At 45.3% G+C, this 21211-nt stretch overlaps 1 protein-coding gene across 1 annotated transcript in view; it reads left to right on the plus strand.

Annotated features, from left to right (window-relative positions):
* LOC106576282 (uncharacterized) overlaps nt 1-18238 on the plus strand; it is a 32679-nt gene extending 14441 nt beyond the window's left edge. The window contains exons 7-12 of the mRNA XM_014153373.2: nt 1322-1561; nt 9232-9302; nt 9507-9617; nt 9694-9791; nt 13184-13253; nt 17409-18238. Of these exons, the coding sequence (XP_014008848.2) occupies nt 1322-1561; nt 9232-9302; nt 9507-9617; nt 9694-9791; nt 13184-13253; nt 17409-17660 (842 nt within the window). The 3' untranslated portion in view covers nt 17661-18238. The remainder of the gene's footprint in view (nt 1-1321; nt 1562-9231; nt 9303-9506; nt 9618-9693; nt 9792-13183; nt 13254-17408) is intronic.
* Nucleotides 18239-21211: the final 2973 nt, after the last annotated feature.

Raw genomic sequence — 21211 nt, forward strand, 5'->3', positions numbered from 1 at the left:
AAAGCTTTTACTTTGTATCAAAGATGTCTCAGACTCGCTGTTTAAAATGACCAGTCTAGTTGGTCTTGTCCAATAATGAACATAAATATATTATGAAATGTGTTCATGTAAGATGTTAAAGCGCTTGCACAAATGCATAATTTCAGATAGCAATCGAACTAACATTTTGTCACCGTTCCTTCTAATTTCATGGTGTATAGGCATGCATTCTATACTGTATGATATCATTTGTATTATACATCTCCTTGGTCCTTCCAATTTCGTTTAAATAAATAATCTAAACATGATTGATGTTGCACACAAATAAATATTGTAGACCGAATGATAAATTCTATGTTGTATCGGTGGACAGTATTTTACTACCCAAAAGCCTTTGACATTGAGAATGGTGCCCGACAAAGAAACTGAAGTAGAGATATTGATTGTGTTCACTGTGGTGGAAGACGGATTGTCAAATGAGACATGACTATATCCATCTGAGCTGCTGACCTCTGACCTTTCAGCACGATATATGATATATGATGACAGTCTGTGACGTTTTTGATGAAAGATAGATCTGAAGGAACCCTATCACTCTGTTGGTCAAGCTTTCTCCTGATCGAAATGTCTAACTAACACCATCCTAATGCTGAAATGCTTGAAACTCATTTGTTTTATGTGGTAACACAAGTAACACTTATGGTAAAGAATGACTACTATAGTTTTAAAAAAAGAAGGAACTTGTACTCACAATCCAAGCCTCGATGTACCTTGAGTCTTCATTGATGGCACTCGTTGTCCCTGCGCTTCCAGGCCAGGAAGTGCATTATTCTGACATTTCATTGGCAGATAATGGGACTCCTAATTGGTGGCCAGTGCCAAATCGACTGAGTGGTTAAGTTTCCCGAAGGGAGTGTCCCTCTTTCAGTTAGGATGTGTAAAGAACAGAGGAGTGGAGAAATGATGTGACTGGGATGTTTAGGGAGGACAAAGAGGTGAACGTGTGTTTGTGAGGGGGGAAAAAAGGAGAAGTGGTTGCAAAGTGATTTCTTAAGTAGCAAGATAGATGTACACAAATGCAGAACACCTAGCATGTTGACTTTCAAAGTGCTTTGTGGAACTCTACTAGGCACACAACAGTAATATCTAACTAAGTGGGTCAGCATCATGAAAATACAACAACCAGTGAGTGAGTACCATAAACAACCATAAACAGTGTTAGTTCTCATAGATCTGCTTATGGGGATATGACTGCAATATGATGACCTCTCAGACTCAGATGGGCTTTGAAATCTGCCCAATGCCATGAGATTATTCTCCATCTCTATGTGTCCCCATCCAGGCCCCAGCCCAGACCAGGGGGTTCCAGTGAAGGAGGAGCCTGGTTGCCCTGATCGGGGGGAGCGAGGCTGGGCTTCCACAGTGGGCAGGAGAAGACCCGGGAGGCTGGAGCGCAGGATGCGGGAGAAGGAGCGAAAAAGGGAGGAGAGAAAGACAAAGGTGCTAAACATCTACTCCAGACTCCAGGACAGCGGGCCCCTTCAGCCCAGCCGCAACAGGGGCCGCTCCAAGTTTGAGGACTGTGAGTGTATCAGTGTATCCATCCACCCTCACACATTTAAAACCCAAAACTGCCAACCGACACATACTGATCTGCCCACTGCCTCTTACCATAAGGGAGCATGTTAGCAAAACACAAACGCATCTACGCTCAACACTGCGGCCTCTCAACTTTTTAAAATCATTTTTCTCCCCAACACAATTTTCCTTTAGTCCAGAGCACAGCACTTGATTTCACCATTTCAATTAGCTGCTTTGTAAACAGGAGTTTACCCTGAAATTCTTCAGTTTCTCCCAAATGTCGAATTTCTGTCGTTCCACCCATTGTCACTGTGCCGAGCCTGGCAAGTCCCACAATGAGCCTGTACACCTCGGGTCAAGGTTAAGGGGGTGGGGCCCCCAGATTGGTCCCTGGGTCAGGGTTTCTCCTGTGTGCACTGCCACTTGTCTGATTGGACAGGTTCGTTCAGCCAGTAATAAACCAAGAGGAAGAACCCTGCAGCTGTCCTTCCACACAACAAAAGGAAGGTTTTTACCAATGATGAGTTTGTGTGTGTGTGTGTGTGTGTGTGGTGGGGAGAGGGAACTGTTTCTCTTTCATAAGTGTGTATTGGCTTCAACTATTTCTCAGTTCTCAGCACATTTTATATTTTTAGCAGTCATCTTCGAGCATCATGTTTATGTCTGCTGGTGTTACTTTCTGTTTGTATTTGTGGGTTTGTGTGATAATGAGTGTCAGTATGTGTGTGTGTTTGCACGTGTGTGTGGGCTGCTGCCCCTCGCTCAGACACGTGTAAACCTGTCCCCTCATTAGGGGCTGAAAGGCACTAATTGGCCTTAATTGGCACCCTCTCGTCTGGCACTGACCACTGGCCAAAGCACTCCTAGAGAGACGCCTCTCAACGCACCCCTCCCTCGTTCCATTCTTCCTCTCCTCTATGCACTTTTCTCCCACTTTCTTCCTTTACTTCCCCATCCATCCATCCTTCCTACCCCTAGACATTCACTTTCTCTTGTGCCTCTGTTTGTGCCACACTCCCTGTTTCCCATCAAGAGTACATGACTGGGCTAGCACAGTAGTAGAGAGACTGTGGATTGTACACAGGAAGGTGTACATGACTGTGTTATCACAGTAGTAGAGAGACCGTAGATTGTATACAGTAAGTATAAGCAATAGCAGAGTGATGATTGTTTTCATACAGATAAGAGCGGCGTCAGGTCTGAACCTCAATGTTTTCCTAGTAGGCTAGGAACATACAATGCCTGTGTTGACTGAGTGCATGATTGTTTTGGATAGATACGCAAGAGGGATGACTGTAAGTGCATGCAGGGAGACTGGTGTCCACTCGGAGCTCCATTGTGTGCTGTTGTCCCATGGAGTGCTGCTCAGTAGCTGTACCTGTGCTGCTGGCGTCAGTGACTCACTCTGCCAGGGTCTCTGATGAATGTCGGTGTTGATGGGGAACACCTGGCGGCCCCGTGACTGCACCGCCTCAGCCCCGCCCCCCGGACGCCACTCAGCCTCCCGTGTATTAGCGTTCTATTCAGTCAGGTGGGGAATCCACTGCAGTCGTTTGCTCGGTTGTTTTCACCGCAATGAATAGCTTCTCAATGAATGAGCAAGGGAGACCAATCACTTAGAAAAGAGGGTGTGTGTGTGTGTGTGTGTGTCTGCACGCATGCGCCTGTGTGTGTGTGTGTGTGTGTGTGTGTGTGTGTGTGTGTGTGTGTGTGTGTGTGTGTGTGTGTGTGTGTGTGTGTGTGTGTGTGTGTGTGTGTGTGTGTGTGTGTGTGTGTGCCCGTGCGCTAAGGTACAGTGCCTTTATGTAACGGCAGTTTGCTCAGCCTTTGATCTAGAATGCCTCTGTGTATTTACCATTAGAATACCTCTGTGTATTTACCATTAGAATACCTCTGTGTATTTACCATTAGAATACCTCTGTGTATTTACCATTAGAATACCTCTGTGTATTTACCATTAGCGCCAAATGACTGGACAAACAAACAGCCAGCCTATTGATGAGCATCAGCGTGGAATATGCACGTTAGCTGCCGCTGTTTTCAAAGAGCGCAGAGAAGGAGAGAGGCAGAGAGCGGCAAAGTGAATCTGTCAAAGAGTCTATTATATGGTGTCTGAACAGAGAGGGCCCTCCACAATGGCTTTATTAATGGCATAATGTCAAGGAGAGGCTGGGCAATAATAACACAGAATTTGGCAATGTCAGCTTATCAGTACAGATCAGTTATAGCAGATGATTAGAGGCTTTGAGGACTTATCTTTGTGGATCTGTCCAATGTCCAATCAGCGCTAGGTGATTGGACGTAGGCGTGTGTATGAGTGTGTGTAAGCGTGTGTGTGTGTATGCGAGCTGTGGTTTGTGGTGAGGTGGGTGGCGTGCTGCCAGGGTCGGGAGTGTGGCGCTGCGTGTGTCTTTGTTTGTTTTCCTGACACAGACTTTTCCCCCTCATCCTTTTGGGGAAAGTGAAGGGGCGGAGCCACGGGTCCATGGAGTAATAATGAGGCCTGTTGCCAAATTCTGCCCCCCCTCCTGAATCCACCATGCTCAAAGGGACTGGAGCACACTGCCAAATTCTCCTCCGACTCAAAAGAGATGTTGAATCATATTTGGTCGCATTATTAAAGAATCACGAAAAGTTGATGAACTATCCTGTAATTATGGTTCTAAGTTCCTTTCATGTAAAACGATAACATCATGGAATCGTTACTGATGAATTGGCTAGTCTGGCCATGAATCCTTAGCTACTGCTGTTACAAGACTAGAGGAAATGTACAATATGTTTAAGTGATGTCTGACCCCCTGTCTTCAGCTAACAGTTGTGTGTGGATATGGACATAGATACACTTAGATACACTCTCTGTGAATGACTTTCAACATTGAGTGGAGCTCAGGAATTAAAGGACTGATGATCCCCTCGTGCACCTCCTACTGGCCTACTGAAGCTCTCAACTTCCTGCTTTTATAATGCTGTTACTGTAACATTTAGTCTTCATATAAACCTCATTGGTTGCTCCATTGTGTAATTAATACACTTAAATATACTGTAGAATCGTATCATGGAACAATCTAGACCAGTTTGGTTGAATTAATGTCAGTGACTGGAGGATTTTATTATCATCATACAACATGTCAAACTACTCAAACTATACTGAAGCTTTGGTTTATTTGAAGATTGTAGGACTAGCACTCATTATGTCATGTTTTGACGCTACAGAATTAAAAGATCATAGCACTTAAAGAGCTTAAAACCCAACGTATCCCCAAATGTTCCCGTATAGTCTGTCTGTTGTGTTACCGTCACAGTGGATAACGTTTGAGTCTAGCCAACGCCATGGAAAATCCATGCTCATTACATGAATGTAATTACTCTAAATACAGGTTTTTAATCAGACACTATGCGGGTTAGGTTGGGCTCTGACATTCTCCCGCTGGAAAAACGGGGTAATTTCTCCTCTAGCACTGAATGTGACCTTTGTTTGGGGAATTATGGATACTTTATACATGTGATGATGAGCAGAAACAAAGGTCTGGGATTAAGTGGGGAAGAGAGGGAGCGAAATAAACAAGAGGACAACACGTGATATAACACAATAGAACCACAGTCCCAACACTGTTTACATATTTCCCGACTATAATGTACGGTATTGAGAAAGTTTGTTGTTGCAGTTATTCAGTTATTCCGACTTAACCTAGATTTCGATCAAAAATAACGGTTATATGCAAACTACTTTCTCACTTTGAATGATGTTTGTTTTGTTCAGGTTGTGACTGTGAGAAAGTATTAATCATGTGTTCATGAATGCCTGCACGGTGTCAGATCAGCAATCAGGCCGTTTGTCATCTGTCAGCTGGAGACATTGACAGTGATGTCCAAGTGTGTGTTAAATGAGATGTGACTGGTGGCTTTTCGCCGTCTGCGGACCGATGGACATCTTTGTGGTGACTGAAGAAACGGAACAAAAAGCAGCAAAACAAACGGCAGCAAAAGTGAACCTCCTCGCTCATCATCATCACGGCCCCATTGTTCCTCCCTCAATCGCTACTGAATCGCCTCACTCTCATTACAGATTACAGCTTTAGCAGAGTGACTCTCCCCTTTCTCTCGCCTTTCTGTGCCACGGTCCTTCTCTTGATTAACATTTTCTGCTAGGCTTCACACCAAAGGCACAACCTGTGTGCTTTAAAGGCCATCTGAAAAAGAAAGCCATCATGCGCTGGAGTGGAATCAGATAAGGCTATCTGGCAGGAGGTTTTAGTGCCTGGGCTTTGTCCCGCTCCTCCACCCGCCTTCGCTTCCTCCCTCAATCTCTCACTCCACTGCACCTTTTGTCCGGCTGATTTCCCGACGGAGTGGCCCCCTCAGTCGCAGACCCCCTGATCTCCCTCCAGCATGGACTGCAGTGTGTGTGTGTGTGTGTGTGTGTGTGTGTGTGTGTGTGTGTGTGTGTGTGTGTGTGTGTGTGTGTGTGTGTGTGTGTGTGTGTGTGTGTGTGTGTGTGTGTGTGTGTGTAAAAGTGAGTGCCTGTGGGCACACATCAGGCCTGAGAGGTGCAATTCAGAGGCCCAGGAAAGCGAAGCATGCCTAGGATAGAGAAAGAGAGAGAGAGAGCGTGGTAGAAATAGAGTCCCCATTAGGGGGACTGAAGCACTACCTACCAGGGACAGGAATGATGGGACCTGCCTCAGCCCGCCACCATGCTAAAGAGAGGAGACGGGGGATCCATTTACTCTGTTACACAAGCTGTCAATTCACTTCATTGGATTGATCAGTGCACTGATCCAGGCAGTGGTGTGTGTGTGTGTCTATTGAAGAGGGTTAGATTGGGGTCTGGGGGCTAGCTAATACCCATCCCAGACGCTGCTCGGGGACCGAACGTGTGACTCATGGGTCTCAGCAAAAGCCCCTTCTCGTCACAGATATTTGCAAACAGATGTACACAGCCGCCCCGCAGGTTTTGATCAATCAAGCTTTAACAAGTCAAGTTGTCTGGATGCGAATGTAACAATTTGCATGTGAAAGGCGGAGGCTGCGGAAGGCCTGGTTTTGATTAGGCCTAAGCAGATAAATGGCAGATTGAAACGGCCCCCTGCAACCGGGGAGCAACCCAGAGGTCCAGGGGTTTAAGTCAGACTGATATAAACTCTGTTTCTGTTACTTTCTTCTGCTACCCAATGAATAGATCCATTATTCAGAGGACTCCTTCTCATCTCTACTGAATTGAAGTGGAAGCAGCTTAAAGAGCTCTCCCCTTCTCTTCCCTTCCTCTCTGCTTCTCTCCCATTCTCTTCCATACTCTCCCGTTTCCCCTTTCTGCTGCTTTCTCTTCTCCTCCTCCAGATTTGCTTTCTGAAATTGACGTGGATGTGTGATTAGCTATCATAGCAAACGAGATGTTGTCCCTTCGGTTGCTATCTAAAATGTTGACCACTGTAGACTTGTGGCATCCTCAACATCCGTATATATACAGTTGAAGTGGGAAGTTTACATACACCTTAGCCAAATACATTTAAACTCAGTTTTTCACAATTCCTGACGTTTAATCCTAGTAAAATTTCCCTGTCTTAGGTCAGTTAGGATCACCACTTTATTTTAAGAATGTGAAATGTCAGAATAATAGTAGAGAGAATGATTTATTTCAGCTTTTATTTCTTTCATCACATTCTCAGTGGGTCAGAAGTTTACATACACTCAATTAGCATTTGGTAGCATTGCCTTTAAATTGTTTAACTTGGGTCAAACGTTTCGGGTAGCATTCCACAAGCTTCCCACAATAAATTGGGTGAATTTTGGCCCCTTCCTCCTGACAGAGCTGGTGTAACTGAGTCAGGTTTGTAGGCCTCCTTGCTCGCACACGCTTTTTCAATTCTGCCTACACATTTTCTATAGGATAGAGGTCAGGGCTTTGTGTTGGCCACTCCAATACCTTGACTTTGTTGTCCTTAAGCCATTTTGCCACAACTTTGGAAGTATGCTTGGGGTCATTGTTCATTTGGAAGACCCATTTGCGACCAAGCTTTAACTTCCTGACTGATGTCTTGAGATGTTGCTTCAATATATCCACATAATTGTCCTTCCTCATGAAGCCATCTATTTTGTGAAGTGCACCAGCCTCTCATGCAGAAAAGCATCCCCACAACATGATGCTGCCACTCCCGTGCTTCACGGTTGGGATGGTGTTCTTCGGTTTGCAAGCCTCCCCCTTTTTCCTCCAAACATAACGATGGTCATTATAGCCAAACATTTCTATTTTTGTTTCATCAGACCAGAGGACATTTCTCCAAAAAGTACAATCTTTGTCCCCATGTGCAGTTGCAAACCGTAGTCTGGCTTTTTTATGGCGGTTTTGGAGCAGTGGCTTCTTCCTTGCTGAGCGGCCTTTCAGGTTATGTCGATATAAGACTCGTTTTACTGTGGATATAGATACTTTTATACCTGTTTCCCCCAGCATCTTCACAAGGTCCTTTGTTGTTGTTCTGGGATTGATTTGCACTTTTCGCACCAAAGTAAATTGATCTCTAGGAGACAGAACGCGTCTCCTTCCTGAGTGGTATGACGGCTGCATGGTCCCATGGTGTTTATACTTGCGTACTATTGTTTGTACAGATGAACGTGGTACCTTCAGGTACCACCAGACTTGTGGAAGTCTACAAAAACATTTCTGAGGTCTTGGCTGATTTCTTTTGATTTTCCCATGATGTCAAGCAAAGAAGCACTGAGTTTGAAGGTAGGCCTTGAAATACATCCACAGGTACACCTCTAATTGACTCAAATGATGTCAATTAGCCTATCAGAAGCTTCTAAAGCCATGACATCATTTTCTGGAATTTTCCAAGCTGTTTAAAGCCACAGTCAACTTAGTGTATGTAAACTTCTGACCCACTGGAATTGTGATACAGTGAATTGTGTAAACAATTGTTGGAAAAATTACTTGTGTCATGCACAAAGTAGGTGTCCTAACCAACTTGCCAAAACTATAAAAAATTTGTGGAGTGGTTGAAAAACGAGTTTTAATGACTCCAACCTAAGTGTATGTAAACTTCAGACTTCAATTGTTTATAATTTCTAAAATGTGTACTACGTGCTCAAACCCTTTTACTTGTATTAAACGTTTCCCCGAAAGTGGGTTATGATGCCTGTTTCTCTTAGTCAATCAATACATTGACCTCAGCTGATCCCAGGTCTGTAAAAACTCCTCTCTCTCTACACACACGAAGACTTAGCAGCCAAGTGCCACAAGAGTCCCCTGAGTGTGCTGCCTGCCCGGCTGGGAACCCCAGTGAACACACTGGCCCTTATTGCCCCCCCCCCACCGCCACCACCACCAGAGGGATGCTGCTGGCCTCGCATTGATAAAGACCAGACTCTCACACACACACAGACACATACACATACACACACCTGAATCCTGGCATACTGTATATCTAGATATTATTAGAAAACGTTCAAAAATCTCACAGATGTATTGTGATCAGTATGAAATAAGATATAAACCCAGTTTGAGATAATATTACGTTTATTTTTCAGTTTGGTGATGTGTGAGGATTTGTAAGCAGTTGATTTGAATTGAACACTATAGCAGAGGGTTGTGTGTGGCTTCTCTTCCCGCTAGAGAGCCTGTTAAACACAGAGGTTTGTATTTACTCTCTTCTCCTCTTCCTTTCTTTCTTGCAGTCGACTTCTTGGCAAAGTATTGCATTTTCAGCCAGGAGAAGCTGGCAGAATACAAAAGGGCTTTTGAAGCAGTAAGTGAAAGGGGATTTAAACCCTCTCTGTTCACACTATGCCTCAGATACACTCCCTCTTTCTTCCTGGTTTTCTGTCTCTCTCTTTCTCTAGATCTTACTCTCTCTCTCTCCTTTTCACTCTTCCTGTCTCTCGTGATTCTAACTTTGCTTACATGATGATGTTGTTGTTGGTTATGATAATGTTGATGATGATCCCTTCAGGTTGACAGCGATGCTGATGGTTACATCTCCTGTCTGCAAGTGCTGCTGGCACTAAAGAAGATCATCCCTCCAGAGCTGCTCTCTGATGAAGAAGAGATATATGTCTACAGGGTAAATACAACACACACACACACACACACACACAACACCTTCCATATCACTTTGACCATGATGGTTTTTCTCTCAGATCCTGGAGATGGTGGATTTCAGGGTGACAGATGGACTTACAGACCTGAGGCTCTTTGCTGTGATTGCGAGCCTGGCGCAGAAGATAGTCACCATGGAGTGAGTAGTCCAAGTCACTAATCCAACTCCCTTTTCACAATGAAGTCGGAAGAGGTGTCACTGAACCCCCCACCATAAATAAGAATACTAGTGTGTGTGTATGCATCAGTATGTCTGTCCACTGTGTATGCATCGGTATGTCTGTCCACTCTGTATGCGTCGGTATGTCTGTCCACTGTGTATGCATCGGTATGTCTGTCCACTGTGTATGCATCGGTATGTCTGTCCACTCTGTATGCGTCAGTATGTCTGTCCACTCTGTATGCGTCGGTATGTCTGTCCACTGTGTACGCGTTGGTATGTCTGTCCACTGTGTATGCATTGGTATGTCTGTCCACTGTGTATGCATCGGTATGTCTGTCCACTGTGTATGCATCGGTATGTCTGTCCACTGTGTATGCCTCTGTGTGTGTACTCTTTTGAGTGTGTTTGTGTATGCCTGTGAATACATTAAGACTACAACACGCCTAGTCTAGGCCATTTAAAGCTGACCCGGGCAGTCATGATCCCAGTACAGAACCCCATCACACTGATTAGAGTTTTGGGCCTCTGTCACTACATTATGTCCCATATGCCACAGATTCCCACACACTGCACGTTTCTCCCTGGCCGTGGTTTATGGCTGAGTACTAAGTACTGTGAGCAGGGCCCGCCTGAAGCTCCAGGGGTCTCCAGGGGTCAGGGGCTGCTCAGGGAGACACAGTCCAGTGTGAGAGCTCCCTCTCAGGGTGAACGAGGCCAGGGTCATGGGTCCCCTGATTTACGGCTGGCCCTTTGTGCGGCCCCGTGAAGAGGAGAAGGGGCTCCTACTCAATCCCATCTATGACTGTAGACTCTCTGACTTCTCCAGAAATGGAGAGGGACTGACTGGGGTGTTTAGTCTGGAAAGAAGTAATTGTGATCGTGATTCATTTTAACGTCCAGTACATGGAAATGGAACTCTTTTCAGAGAACTTGTAAATGGTTCCTGGATATATCTAACAGGAACCATGCCCAATCATTAACATCTCAGACAATACTGGCATGTAATACTTCCAGAGTTTCCTAAACCGCCGATATTCATCTGTAGGTCCTTAAATGGAAGTACAAGCTTCAAGACAAAGATTAGTCGTCTTAATACCCTTCCCTAAAAAACAATAGCATCAGTCTCTCATCTGGTCCTAGCTGAACTAAATTGATCCTGTTACCTGCTCTAATCCTGTTGATTTTAGTCCTAGCGTAAAACTAATCTGTAACAGTAGCCCAACAGTACTACTCTCTGGCTGCCTTTGAGGATTCACCAGCATGAGTATCCCAGATAATGATGTACCATGCCGTTATTTCCCCCTTCCCCCACAATTCCTTTTCTATCCTTCACAACTTCAGTCAACTATTCAATCTAGTTATCCCCTCTGTGCCTCAGTCTCTCTCTCTCTCTGTCTCTCGCTCTCACTCTCTCAATGTCTCTCCCAATGTCTCTTTTTCTCTCTCTCTCTCTCAATGTCTCTTTCTCTCAATGTCTCTCTCTCTCTCTCAATGTCTCTCTCTCTCTCTGCTCTGGCGTGTTGCCCCTGACTCAGTCCATCTGTCCCTGTATAACACTGTGCTTCTCAGCCCTCCTTGTACATCGCTATTCCCCCAGGGCAGGTCACATGACCTGAGAGACACATTTCCATACAGCAGCAGCCCATCAGAGCCAGGGTTGCATTCCCTTACAGGACACCAGTGGAGCCTCATGCCCCCACTGAACCCCCCTGAACCTGGAAGAGCTGTAGTGGAATTTCACTCCTAGTAGTCTTTCCTCACTCTGACCTCTGTTGTGCTGTGTGTGAGTGTGTGTGTGTGTGTGTGTGTGTGTAGGGGGGTGTTCTAGTGCATTATTTTTGAATGAATCTAGCAAAAGCCGCATGATGGAAGAACAGTAATTCCCAATGTTCCTGCCAATTCACTAGAGTGACTCAGACCACTGAGAGGGAGGAGGTGTTCATTTGGCAATGAGCAGGGAAACCTGAGACCCTAGACGGTTGAACCGCTCACCTTTAAATAGACTGACCCACAATGCAATGTACCTCTCACCCTCTTTCTTCTCACTTCTGAGTCCCTCCAAATGCATTCTCCTCTTCTTTTCCCTCAGACCTGCTTTTATTCATTCTCTCCTTCCTTCACACTGCATTCAGACCAACTGTGGCCTGCTCAAATCCCCCTCTTCCAAAAACAAGTCTCAATTTCTCCCTGTCACTCGATTTTAACTGGGTCAGCATGCGTTTGCGTTCCAACACTGACCCCCAACCTCATCATGCCCCTGCCCCCCTAATGGAGGAGTGACCGCCAAAATGTTGGACATTACGTAAGTACGAAGTCTGCTGGGTTGTCCACGGCAGGGTGCCGTAGGGGGGCCAACAAAAGAAGTGGGTTAGGCTGCTATTATCCTCCTCGCTGGTCCTTCCCGGACCCATGTTTGGGGGCGGCCATTATCATGACTGTCCTTCCCTGCACCGTCATTTGGGCTCTTTTACTGCAAACCAAGTGCAATTAATGATCATTAGCTGCCCTGTCTCCCCTCGTTCCCGTCAAGCCCCTCCCGTCTTGGCCCCGGTTAGGGAAGTGGGCCAGTCGCAGCGCTGTGGGCACTCAGGCGTGTGCTCAACTCGGTGGCAGAGTGCTGATTCCATTCTTTCCCCCTAACAGGCCATTCAGCGCGTGGGCCGGGCCGGGGAGGGACGAGGGCTCATTAGCACGGGGGGCTCGTTAGAGACCGGGGGACGGCCGTCGCTGTGCCACACGCTGGACAGGAGAGGTCTGTCCCAACACAATCGTCTGTGTCTCTGTCTAATTATCTGAACGGGGACTAGATTGTGTCGGTCAGCGAATAGTCACATTGCACCAGAGCATCCCCCTCCCCCTACCTCCACTGAACCCCCACCCTACTACCCCTCGCCCACCACCCTCACCACCCTCTCACTGTCTCCATCCAGAGCAGTTTTATCTGTTAGCTGTGGCGGGATGTCCCCGTATCCATGGGCATTGTTTGGGGGACAGGCCACGGTGAGCAACCACAATGGGCTCAGAACACTTTACCATCACGTCTCCCCAAACACAGCATCACATGGGAGAGCCCCGCCAAAAAACACCCGCCACAGGGACCCAGACCTCCCCAACTGGGCCACCTCTCCTGTTTTTCTGTTTATTCTCTCTTTCTCCCCTTTACCCTAACACTATAGTGACACTGTAGAGATATCCACAAAGAGGTGTAATGGGATTAATTTTGACCGTATGTGTGCATCTTTATATGACAAAGAGGATGTTTCAAAAGGAGAGGGATTTTTTTTATAACTCTGAGGGACCAAAATCTTTTAGAGTTGCAGTGTCATGATTGTCTCCTGAATGACACTGTCTGTGTCTCTTTTTTCCAGTGTATTTATGCGTTCCCTGATAAGCAAAATGGACTTCCATTCTTTGGCATTAAAGCTATACAAAGCAAAGGTAATGACAACATTTGGTTTGTATTATCTCAATCCTGTTGAATCAACATATTCAGTATGGACGATGGTCTCCAGTGCCTTCAGAAAGTATTCAGACCCCTTGACCTTTTCCACATTACGACCTGAATTTAAAATATATACTGTAGATTAAATTGAGCATGTTTTTGTCACTGGTCTACACACACAATAACCCATAATGTCAAAGTGGAATTATGTTTTTTCAAAATTTTTAAAATGTATTCAAAATGAAAAGCTGAAATGTCTGGAGTCAATAAGTATTCAACCCCTTCGTTATGGCAAGCCTAAATTAGTTCAGGAGTAAAAATGTGCCTAACAATTCACGTAATAAGTTGCAGGGTGTAATGAACACGAGGAGAGACAGAGCTGGTTTCAAGTGCAGGGCGCAGCAGGTGTTTACTGTAAAGGACCACAGGAGGAGGCAGGTAGCTGGGTCCAGGGGCAGGCAGAAGGTCATACACAGGAGGAGGCAGGTAGCTGGGTCCCGGGGCAGGCAGAAGGTCATACACAGGAGGAGACAGGTAGCTGGGTCCAGGGGCAGGCAGAAGGTGGGTCCAGGGGCAAGTAGAAGGTCATACACAGGAGGAGGCAGGTAGCTGGGTCCAGGGGCAGGCAGAAGTTCATACACAGGAGGAGGCAGGTAGCTGGGTCCAGGGGCAGGCAGAAGGTGGGTCCAGGGGCAGGCAGAAGTTCATACACAGGAGGAGGCAGGTAGCTGGGTCCAGGGGCAGGCAGAAGTTCATACACAGGAGGAGGCAGGTAGCTGGGTCCAGGGGCATGCAGAAGGTCATACACAGGAGGAGGCAGGTAGCTGGGTCCAGGGGCAGGCAGAAGGTCATACACAGGAGGAAGCAGGTAGCTGGGTTCAGGGGCAGGTAGGAGGTCATACACAGGAGGAGGCAGGTAGCTGGGTTCAGGGGCAGGTAGAAGGTCATACACAGGAGGAGGCAGGTAGCTGGGTCCAGGGGCAGGCAGAAGGTCATACACAGGAGGAGGCAGGTAGCTGGATCCAGGGGCAGGCAGAAGGTCATACACAGGAGGAGACAGGTAGCTGGGTCCAGGGGCAGGCAGAGGGTGGGTCCAGGGGCAAGTAGAAGGTCATACACAGGAGGAGGCAGGTAGCTGGGTCCAGGGGCAGGCAGAAGGTCATACACAGGAGGAGGCAGGTAGCTGGGTCCAGGGGCAGGCAGAAGGTCATACACAGGAGGAGGTAGGTAGCTGGGTCCAGGGGCAGGCAGAAGGTCATACACAGGAGGAAGCAGGTAGCTGGGTTCAGGGGCAGGTAGAAGGTCATACACAGGAGGAGGTAGGTAGCTGGGTCCAGGGGCAGGCAGAAGGTCATACACAGGAGGAAGCAGGTAGCTGGGTTCAGGGGCAGGTAGGAGGTCATACACAGGAGGAGGCAGGTAGCTGGGTTCAGGGGCAGGTAGAAGGTCATACACAGGAGGAGGCAGGTAGCTGGGTCCAGGGGCAGGCAGAAGGTCATACACAGGAGGAGGCAGGTAGCTGGGTCCAGGGGCAGGCAGAAGGTCATACACAGGAGGAGGCAGGTAGCTGGGTCCAGGGGCAGGCAGAAGGTCATACACAGGAGGAGGCAGGTAGCTGGGTCCAGGGGCAGGCAGAAGGTCATACACAGGGGGTCCAAAAGGGCAACAGTACAGGCAGTGAAAAGGTTAGTAACGTAGTCCAGGAGATCGGCAATAGGTAGATAACAGGAAATCCGATAGGCTAAAGTACAGGCAGGGAATAGGCAAAAACTATCATACACAGGGGGAGTAAATCAAGGGAAACCCAGCGCTCCAAATGCCATGTGTCACAAAACAAACAATACCTCACAGTGATGGGTTGCAAAGAACTGAACTAAATAGTGTGTGATAATGACATACAGGTGTGTGAACAGGTGATTAGAATTGAGGTGATTGGGATCTGGAGAGTGAGCTGCGTTCAGGGGATCTATGTGTTTGAGAGTGCCAGCTGGAAAGTGGGTTGGAAAGCGAGCTGCGTTCAAGGGATCTATGTGTTTGAGAGTGTGAGCTGGAAAGTGGGCTGGAAAGCGAGCTGCGTTCAGGGGATCTATGTGTTTGAGAATGTGAGCTGGAAAGTGGGCTGGAAAGTGAGCTGCGTTCAGGGGATCTATGTGTTTGAGGGTGTGAGTTGGAAGCAGACGTTACACAGGGACTCACTCCATGAGGTCAATGGTGACTAAAACAGTTTGAGTTTAATGGCTGTGATAGGAGAAAACTGAGGATGGATCAACAACATTGTAGTTACTCCACAATACTAACATAATTGACAGAGTGAAAAAAAGGAAGCCTGTACAGAATAAAAATATTACAAAACATGCATCCTGTTTGCAACAAGGCACTAAAGTAATACTGCAAAAAAATAGACAAAGCAATTAACTTTTTGTCCCGAAAACAAAGTGTTATGGTTGGGGAAAATCCAATACAGTACATTACTGAGTACCACTTCATATCTTCAAGCATAGTGGTGGCTGCATTGGGTTATGGGTATTCTTGTAATCGATAAGGACTGGGGAGTTTTTCAGAAAAAAAAAACAAAAAACAGAATGGAGCTAAGCACAGGCAAAATCCTAGAGGAAAACCTGTTTCAGTCTGCTTTCCATCAGACACTGGGAGACTAATTCACCTTTCAGCAGGACAATAACCTAAAACAGGGTTTCCCAAACTCAGGCCTGGGGTCCCCCCTGGGTGCACTTTTAGTTTTTTGCTCTAGCACTACACAGCTGATTCAATTAATCAAAGCTTGATGATGAGTTGGTTATTTGAATCAGTTGTGTAGTGCTAGGGCAAAAAACTAAACTTGCACCCAGCAGAACCAAGTTTGGAAAACCCTGACCTAAAACACAAGGCCAAATCTACACTTGAGTTGCTTACCAAAACAACATTGAATTTTCCTGAGTGGCCGAGTTACAGTTTTGACTTAAATCTGCTTGAAAATCTATGTCAAGACCTGAAAATGGTTGTCTAGTAATGATCAACAATCAATTTGACAGAGCGTGAAGAATTTTGAAAAGAATAATGGGTAAATGTTGCACAATCCAGGTATGGAAAGCTCTTAGAGACATACCAAGAAACACTCAAAGCTGTAATCACTGCCAAAGGTGATTCTAACATGTATTGACTACTTCCATTACAGAGTGTTTTGTGTAGATGTCAATTAAATCCATTTTAATCCCACTTTCTGAAGGCACTGTATATTCATGTGGTAATAATATTCAAAATAGTTCAGGTAGTTTGCTTACTCTCTAACTGTAAAGCCCATCTTTACCATGTACAGTATAGTTTATCATTTACCACAATCACTCTCATGAAGGTATTTTCATGCTTACATCACAAGATCTCTTCCAACCTGCGGTACCTCTCCCTCTTTCATGGCCCCGGGAGGGTAATTACAGTGAAATAAAGACTTGGTAAACACTTTGAAGGGCATTTCAAATGAAAGCTTAGTAAAACTAGCTTTTTCCAGAAGGACCAAGTGCATCTATAGAAAGAGAGAGAGAGGCTCCTTTTCGCTTTCATGGATTGCGGGGCCTTAATCTCATTAAAGTGCCCAGCGGTGTACCTCCCGCGCCGCTCCGCCCCTCCCTTTAATCAGCCCTGAGACACACTACCACTCATCTCAGATGGACCAGGGTTATAGGATGGCCATTCACAAGAGGCAAGGCAGCCCGTCGCATTCAAATGGGGAGGCCAGGCCGACGAGGCTGCTGAAAGGCACATAGGGAACATGAAAGCATGTGGCCATGGGTGTGGAAACTGAGCCTGGTCTAGGTGGAGGAAGGCTTAGTAATTATAGAGCTGGTGGTAGGGATAGGGTTGTTAACTGGGCTGCAGGAGCTGGAGGGTAGAAATAGGCTGATTGCCAGAGGATTATACCCCCTCCCCCCAATTATTACCTAGAATGCATTTAACTGTGCAAACAGGTGCACTCATACAAGACTAGAAACAGGCCGATGTAACATGAGACGCTAGGAGAGGCACACACCGACCGACACACACATACACAAGACACACACACCCACCTCTGCCCTGTCTAAACCAAGTCCACACCATTGCATATTGAAAAGGCCTCTCTTTTTTCCACCTGTATTGACATGGTGTTTGTCCCTCTACAGCAGCTGTTCATGTTCCTGCTGGAGGAGCAGACAGGGGGCGCTGTGGCCCAGCAGGGCTGTATCAGCGCAGAGCAGCTCCTAGTGGAGCTCAAGGCCGGGGGCATCCGACCAGAACAAGAGGAAGCCATCAAACAGGAGCTCCGACACATCAGCTCCCTGGACCTGCTGGACTTCCTGGCGTACCTGCCCCTCTTCGTCCTAATCCACAACTCAGTCATCGCCAACCCACTGGATGACTCCAGCAACCTGTGATGTCATCGGCTACACAGGCTTGAACCCTATCTGTCATTAGCTACCACACACTGTGACAACAGGGTTCCCTTTCTAAAACGATAGCTAATGCACTTAAAGCTGTTGTTTAGATGTGTTTTTTTTGGGGGGGGGCACATTTCATGTAACAAGGTCGACATTCTGAGACATTTCTTGAAAAGGGCTTTGGAGACACCCTTTGGAATATGCATTTATAAATAGCCTACTGAAGGTGGACGTCTAAGCTTGAGAATGGTGCTGTCTATGGTACTGAAATATGCAGGGATTGTCAGTTGCGGTTCATGCTGAATGAGTAATGCACTGAATAGGGACATAACACGTTTAGACTCCAGTTAGATAAGGGATACACAATTGTTGCTCATGGGGGACCAAATCCTAAAATGCATGATGCAGGTGCTACTTCGAACTTTTGCACAAATTAAGCATTGATTTAATGCATGATTTATGCCAAACCTTTGTGCGGGTTTTTAAGATGGGGGGGTGAATATAATGGTTCTCCACCGCTTTAGTAACTGAGTAATGTGGCATTATGAAAATAAAATAAATGAAGCATGACCTAACCTAAATCTCCTATGTGTTTTCAATCATCTCCCTCAGCTTTAAGTGAGAGGGTCCGGCAAGAAATTACAAATTAGATATGGCAGTTCTTTATTTCATTTCCCTCGGGCTTGACAGAGTCGGGGAGAAAAGGGTTAACGCACTCTGACAGGCGGTCATGGAATTGTTCAGACCATTCATTGCTGTTTTCGGGTAGCTGTGTCATAGAAATTCTATGATGCTTAGTAAGGGTACCAAAGAGAGCTATACATATTGCCTGTCGTTTTTGTGTCTTGTGCCCTTCTTGGTAAGCTCTATTTTTATTTGACCTTTATTGTAACCCTTTCCTGCATTCAAATGATCAAATCGCCCTCTAGTGCAATCATGGGTGGAATGTTATTATTTTTTCATAATTAATCCCCCCCCCCAAAAAAAAAAAAAATTAAACGAAAATTCTGTGTTTCTATGTCAAACGGTTTTGTGTTTCAATCTTCTGTGATGTATATAAAGTATAATATTTGGATGCAAACTAAAAATGTAATACATTTTCAGTTGCCTAATTATAATTTTTTTAGGCCATAACCGTGTGAGGTGTATACTTTCGTTTCAAAGTACAGTAGATTTGTTTAAGACTACCAAGAAAGACAGTGTGATCCTGATTTAGCCCACTGCAGTAAAAGGTTAACAGGGAGTTCCATTGGGAGCAAGGTCTATTTACCAAGCGAGCCCAGCATATACATCATCTACAAAATACAATATAATACAAATAGGCCTATACACAATTACAAACACACTCAAGAAAAACAATCACATTCCTCAGCAAAGAGATCCCCAATCAACAATTTGAACTCCCCAAAAGGCACTAAACTAAAAGCAGAGACGGAAGGGATTTCCAGAGTAAGCCATCCCTGAGACCAGGTATGGTACTGTGACTCGTATGTCTAAAGGTTAGTAATTATGTTAGTAATGCAGTGATGCATCTGAACCTGTCACCAGTAATAAAATGAAGTGTTATGGTAAACTGCATTTAAAGGTGTTAATGAAGTGGCTGCTGCATTCATATAGATGATGTCACCATAGTCTAGGAACGGTAGGAAGATCGATAAAATGATCTGGTTTCTGCTATTAAGCGAGAGGCAGGACTTATTTCTACAGAAGAAGCCCATTTTATTCTCAGCTTCTTCACTAAATCATCTATATGCTTTTTAAAAGACAGCCCATCGTCTATCCAGATGCCAAGATATGTGCATGCAGGGACACAATCGATGTTAACACAATCTAAAGTACATGTGCTCTAGAAAACATATAATTTAATACTAGTTTGAGGTCAATGAAGGCAGACTGAAGATCAGTTAGAGCCTTATCAACAGAAAGGGGCAGCAGAATACACAGCAGTATGCCCGCATACAAGTGAAGGTTACACATTTTTAAAGACAAACCAATATTGTTTATATACTGTAGTTAGTCAAAGGTACAGGACCCAAAACCGAACACTGTGGGACACCTTTCGTAAAGGTAATATCAAGGAAACCTAACTTAACACCATCAGAAAATACACGTTGTGTCCTGTCTATAAAGAACTTGGTCTCAGCGATAGATTTCAAATCCGTATTTGTCCCCATAGAGAGTTAGATAATGGTGCATTATACACAATGCCCAGGCTTTATGTAATACTAGGCTCCACTCAAATAATATGTAGGCCTAGTAGCCAAGCTTTCGAATATATTCTTATGTGACTACAATTTTACCGGATAAATCATTAACGAAACATCAGCTATGCTGTTTATCTTGGTGTCAAGGAATTGTATACTGTATTGTGGTAACAGCAATAACTGCTGAGCAATAACCCTTTCAGCTAGAGATAGTGGCGAACAATACCTGGCACTCTTTGACGATATTCCCTCTGGCAGCTGCACGCAACAAATGGTTTAACTTCAGCCAAACTGTTTTTTTCTTCGCCGGGGCATTTGCTGAGTGCTTGTGGCGCGCTGCTGTAGGAAAGGCACACGCCGTCAGCCAATTCAATGCGCGGTCTCCTCTCCACCACTTGACAACAGCGTTCACTCATTAAACCAGCCACGCGCCTCGAAGCTAACGCTTCCCTGCCTGTCAAACTCGATGCTTCTTGGCCTCAGGGAATAGATGGGTACCTGAACGAGACATATTGTCATCTAAAATATTTCATCAGTCTCTGTTTCATTGATTGAATCTTACAAACCAAGGCAAACAAGCCTACAAAGTGCCAACTTTTGTAATGAATTTAACCAAACAACTACAAATGCTGTCCTTCCCTTTGATTATGCTTAATGTGAGTTTCAATATAGAGCCTACAGTTGCGGTCAAATATATTGGCACTTTAACACTCTACAGAGTGCAATGACGCAGAACGTTATGTGTGCTCTTTGCAAAACTGTTTGAATGTCTATTTTTTCCTGTAGGCACCTGCAACTTACCACAGGTGAGTTCATTTATACGTAGGCTAAACGAGAATAACTTTTCAAGCTTTACGTTTTTTCTTGTCATTGCAATTAACTTTATTTTCAGAGCTTAAACCCTAAAGTTCTATATGATTCAGAATCCTAATTTTGATGGTTTGTCAACGAAATAAGTCTGTTTCAATTACAAATAGGATTGTTTGTTTTACAGAATTGAACAATATATTACAGGTTCCAAAAACATAGTCAGCTGATAGAATTCACTGTTATTTATACAGTTTCATTTATTAAAGTTGTTTTTAGAGTTTATTGTAAGGGATTTCACTGAGAGGATGGCATAGACGGATTAACGGAGTCATCGTCACAACTGGGACTTTTGTAAGTGTTATTTTTGGGTGCAAGGCTGTAGCTACATATTTCTCTCACTCTGATATGCACGCTCTTGCGCGCTGCAGCATTGAGCTGGTGCACAACAGAATTGACATGCAGCATCAACACTCCAATATTCATGACACGTCTCAGCTAGCCTAACGCCAGGCGAGATGTATTATCACCCCATTA

Source organism: Salmo salar, chromosome ssa17 (genome assembly GCF_905237065.1).
Source record: "Salmo salar chromosome ssa17, Ssal_v3.1, whole genome shotgun sequence".
Classification (NCBI taxonomy): Eukaryota; Metazoa; Chordata; class Actinopteri; order Salmoniformes; family Salmonidae; genus Salmo; species Salmo salar.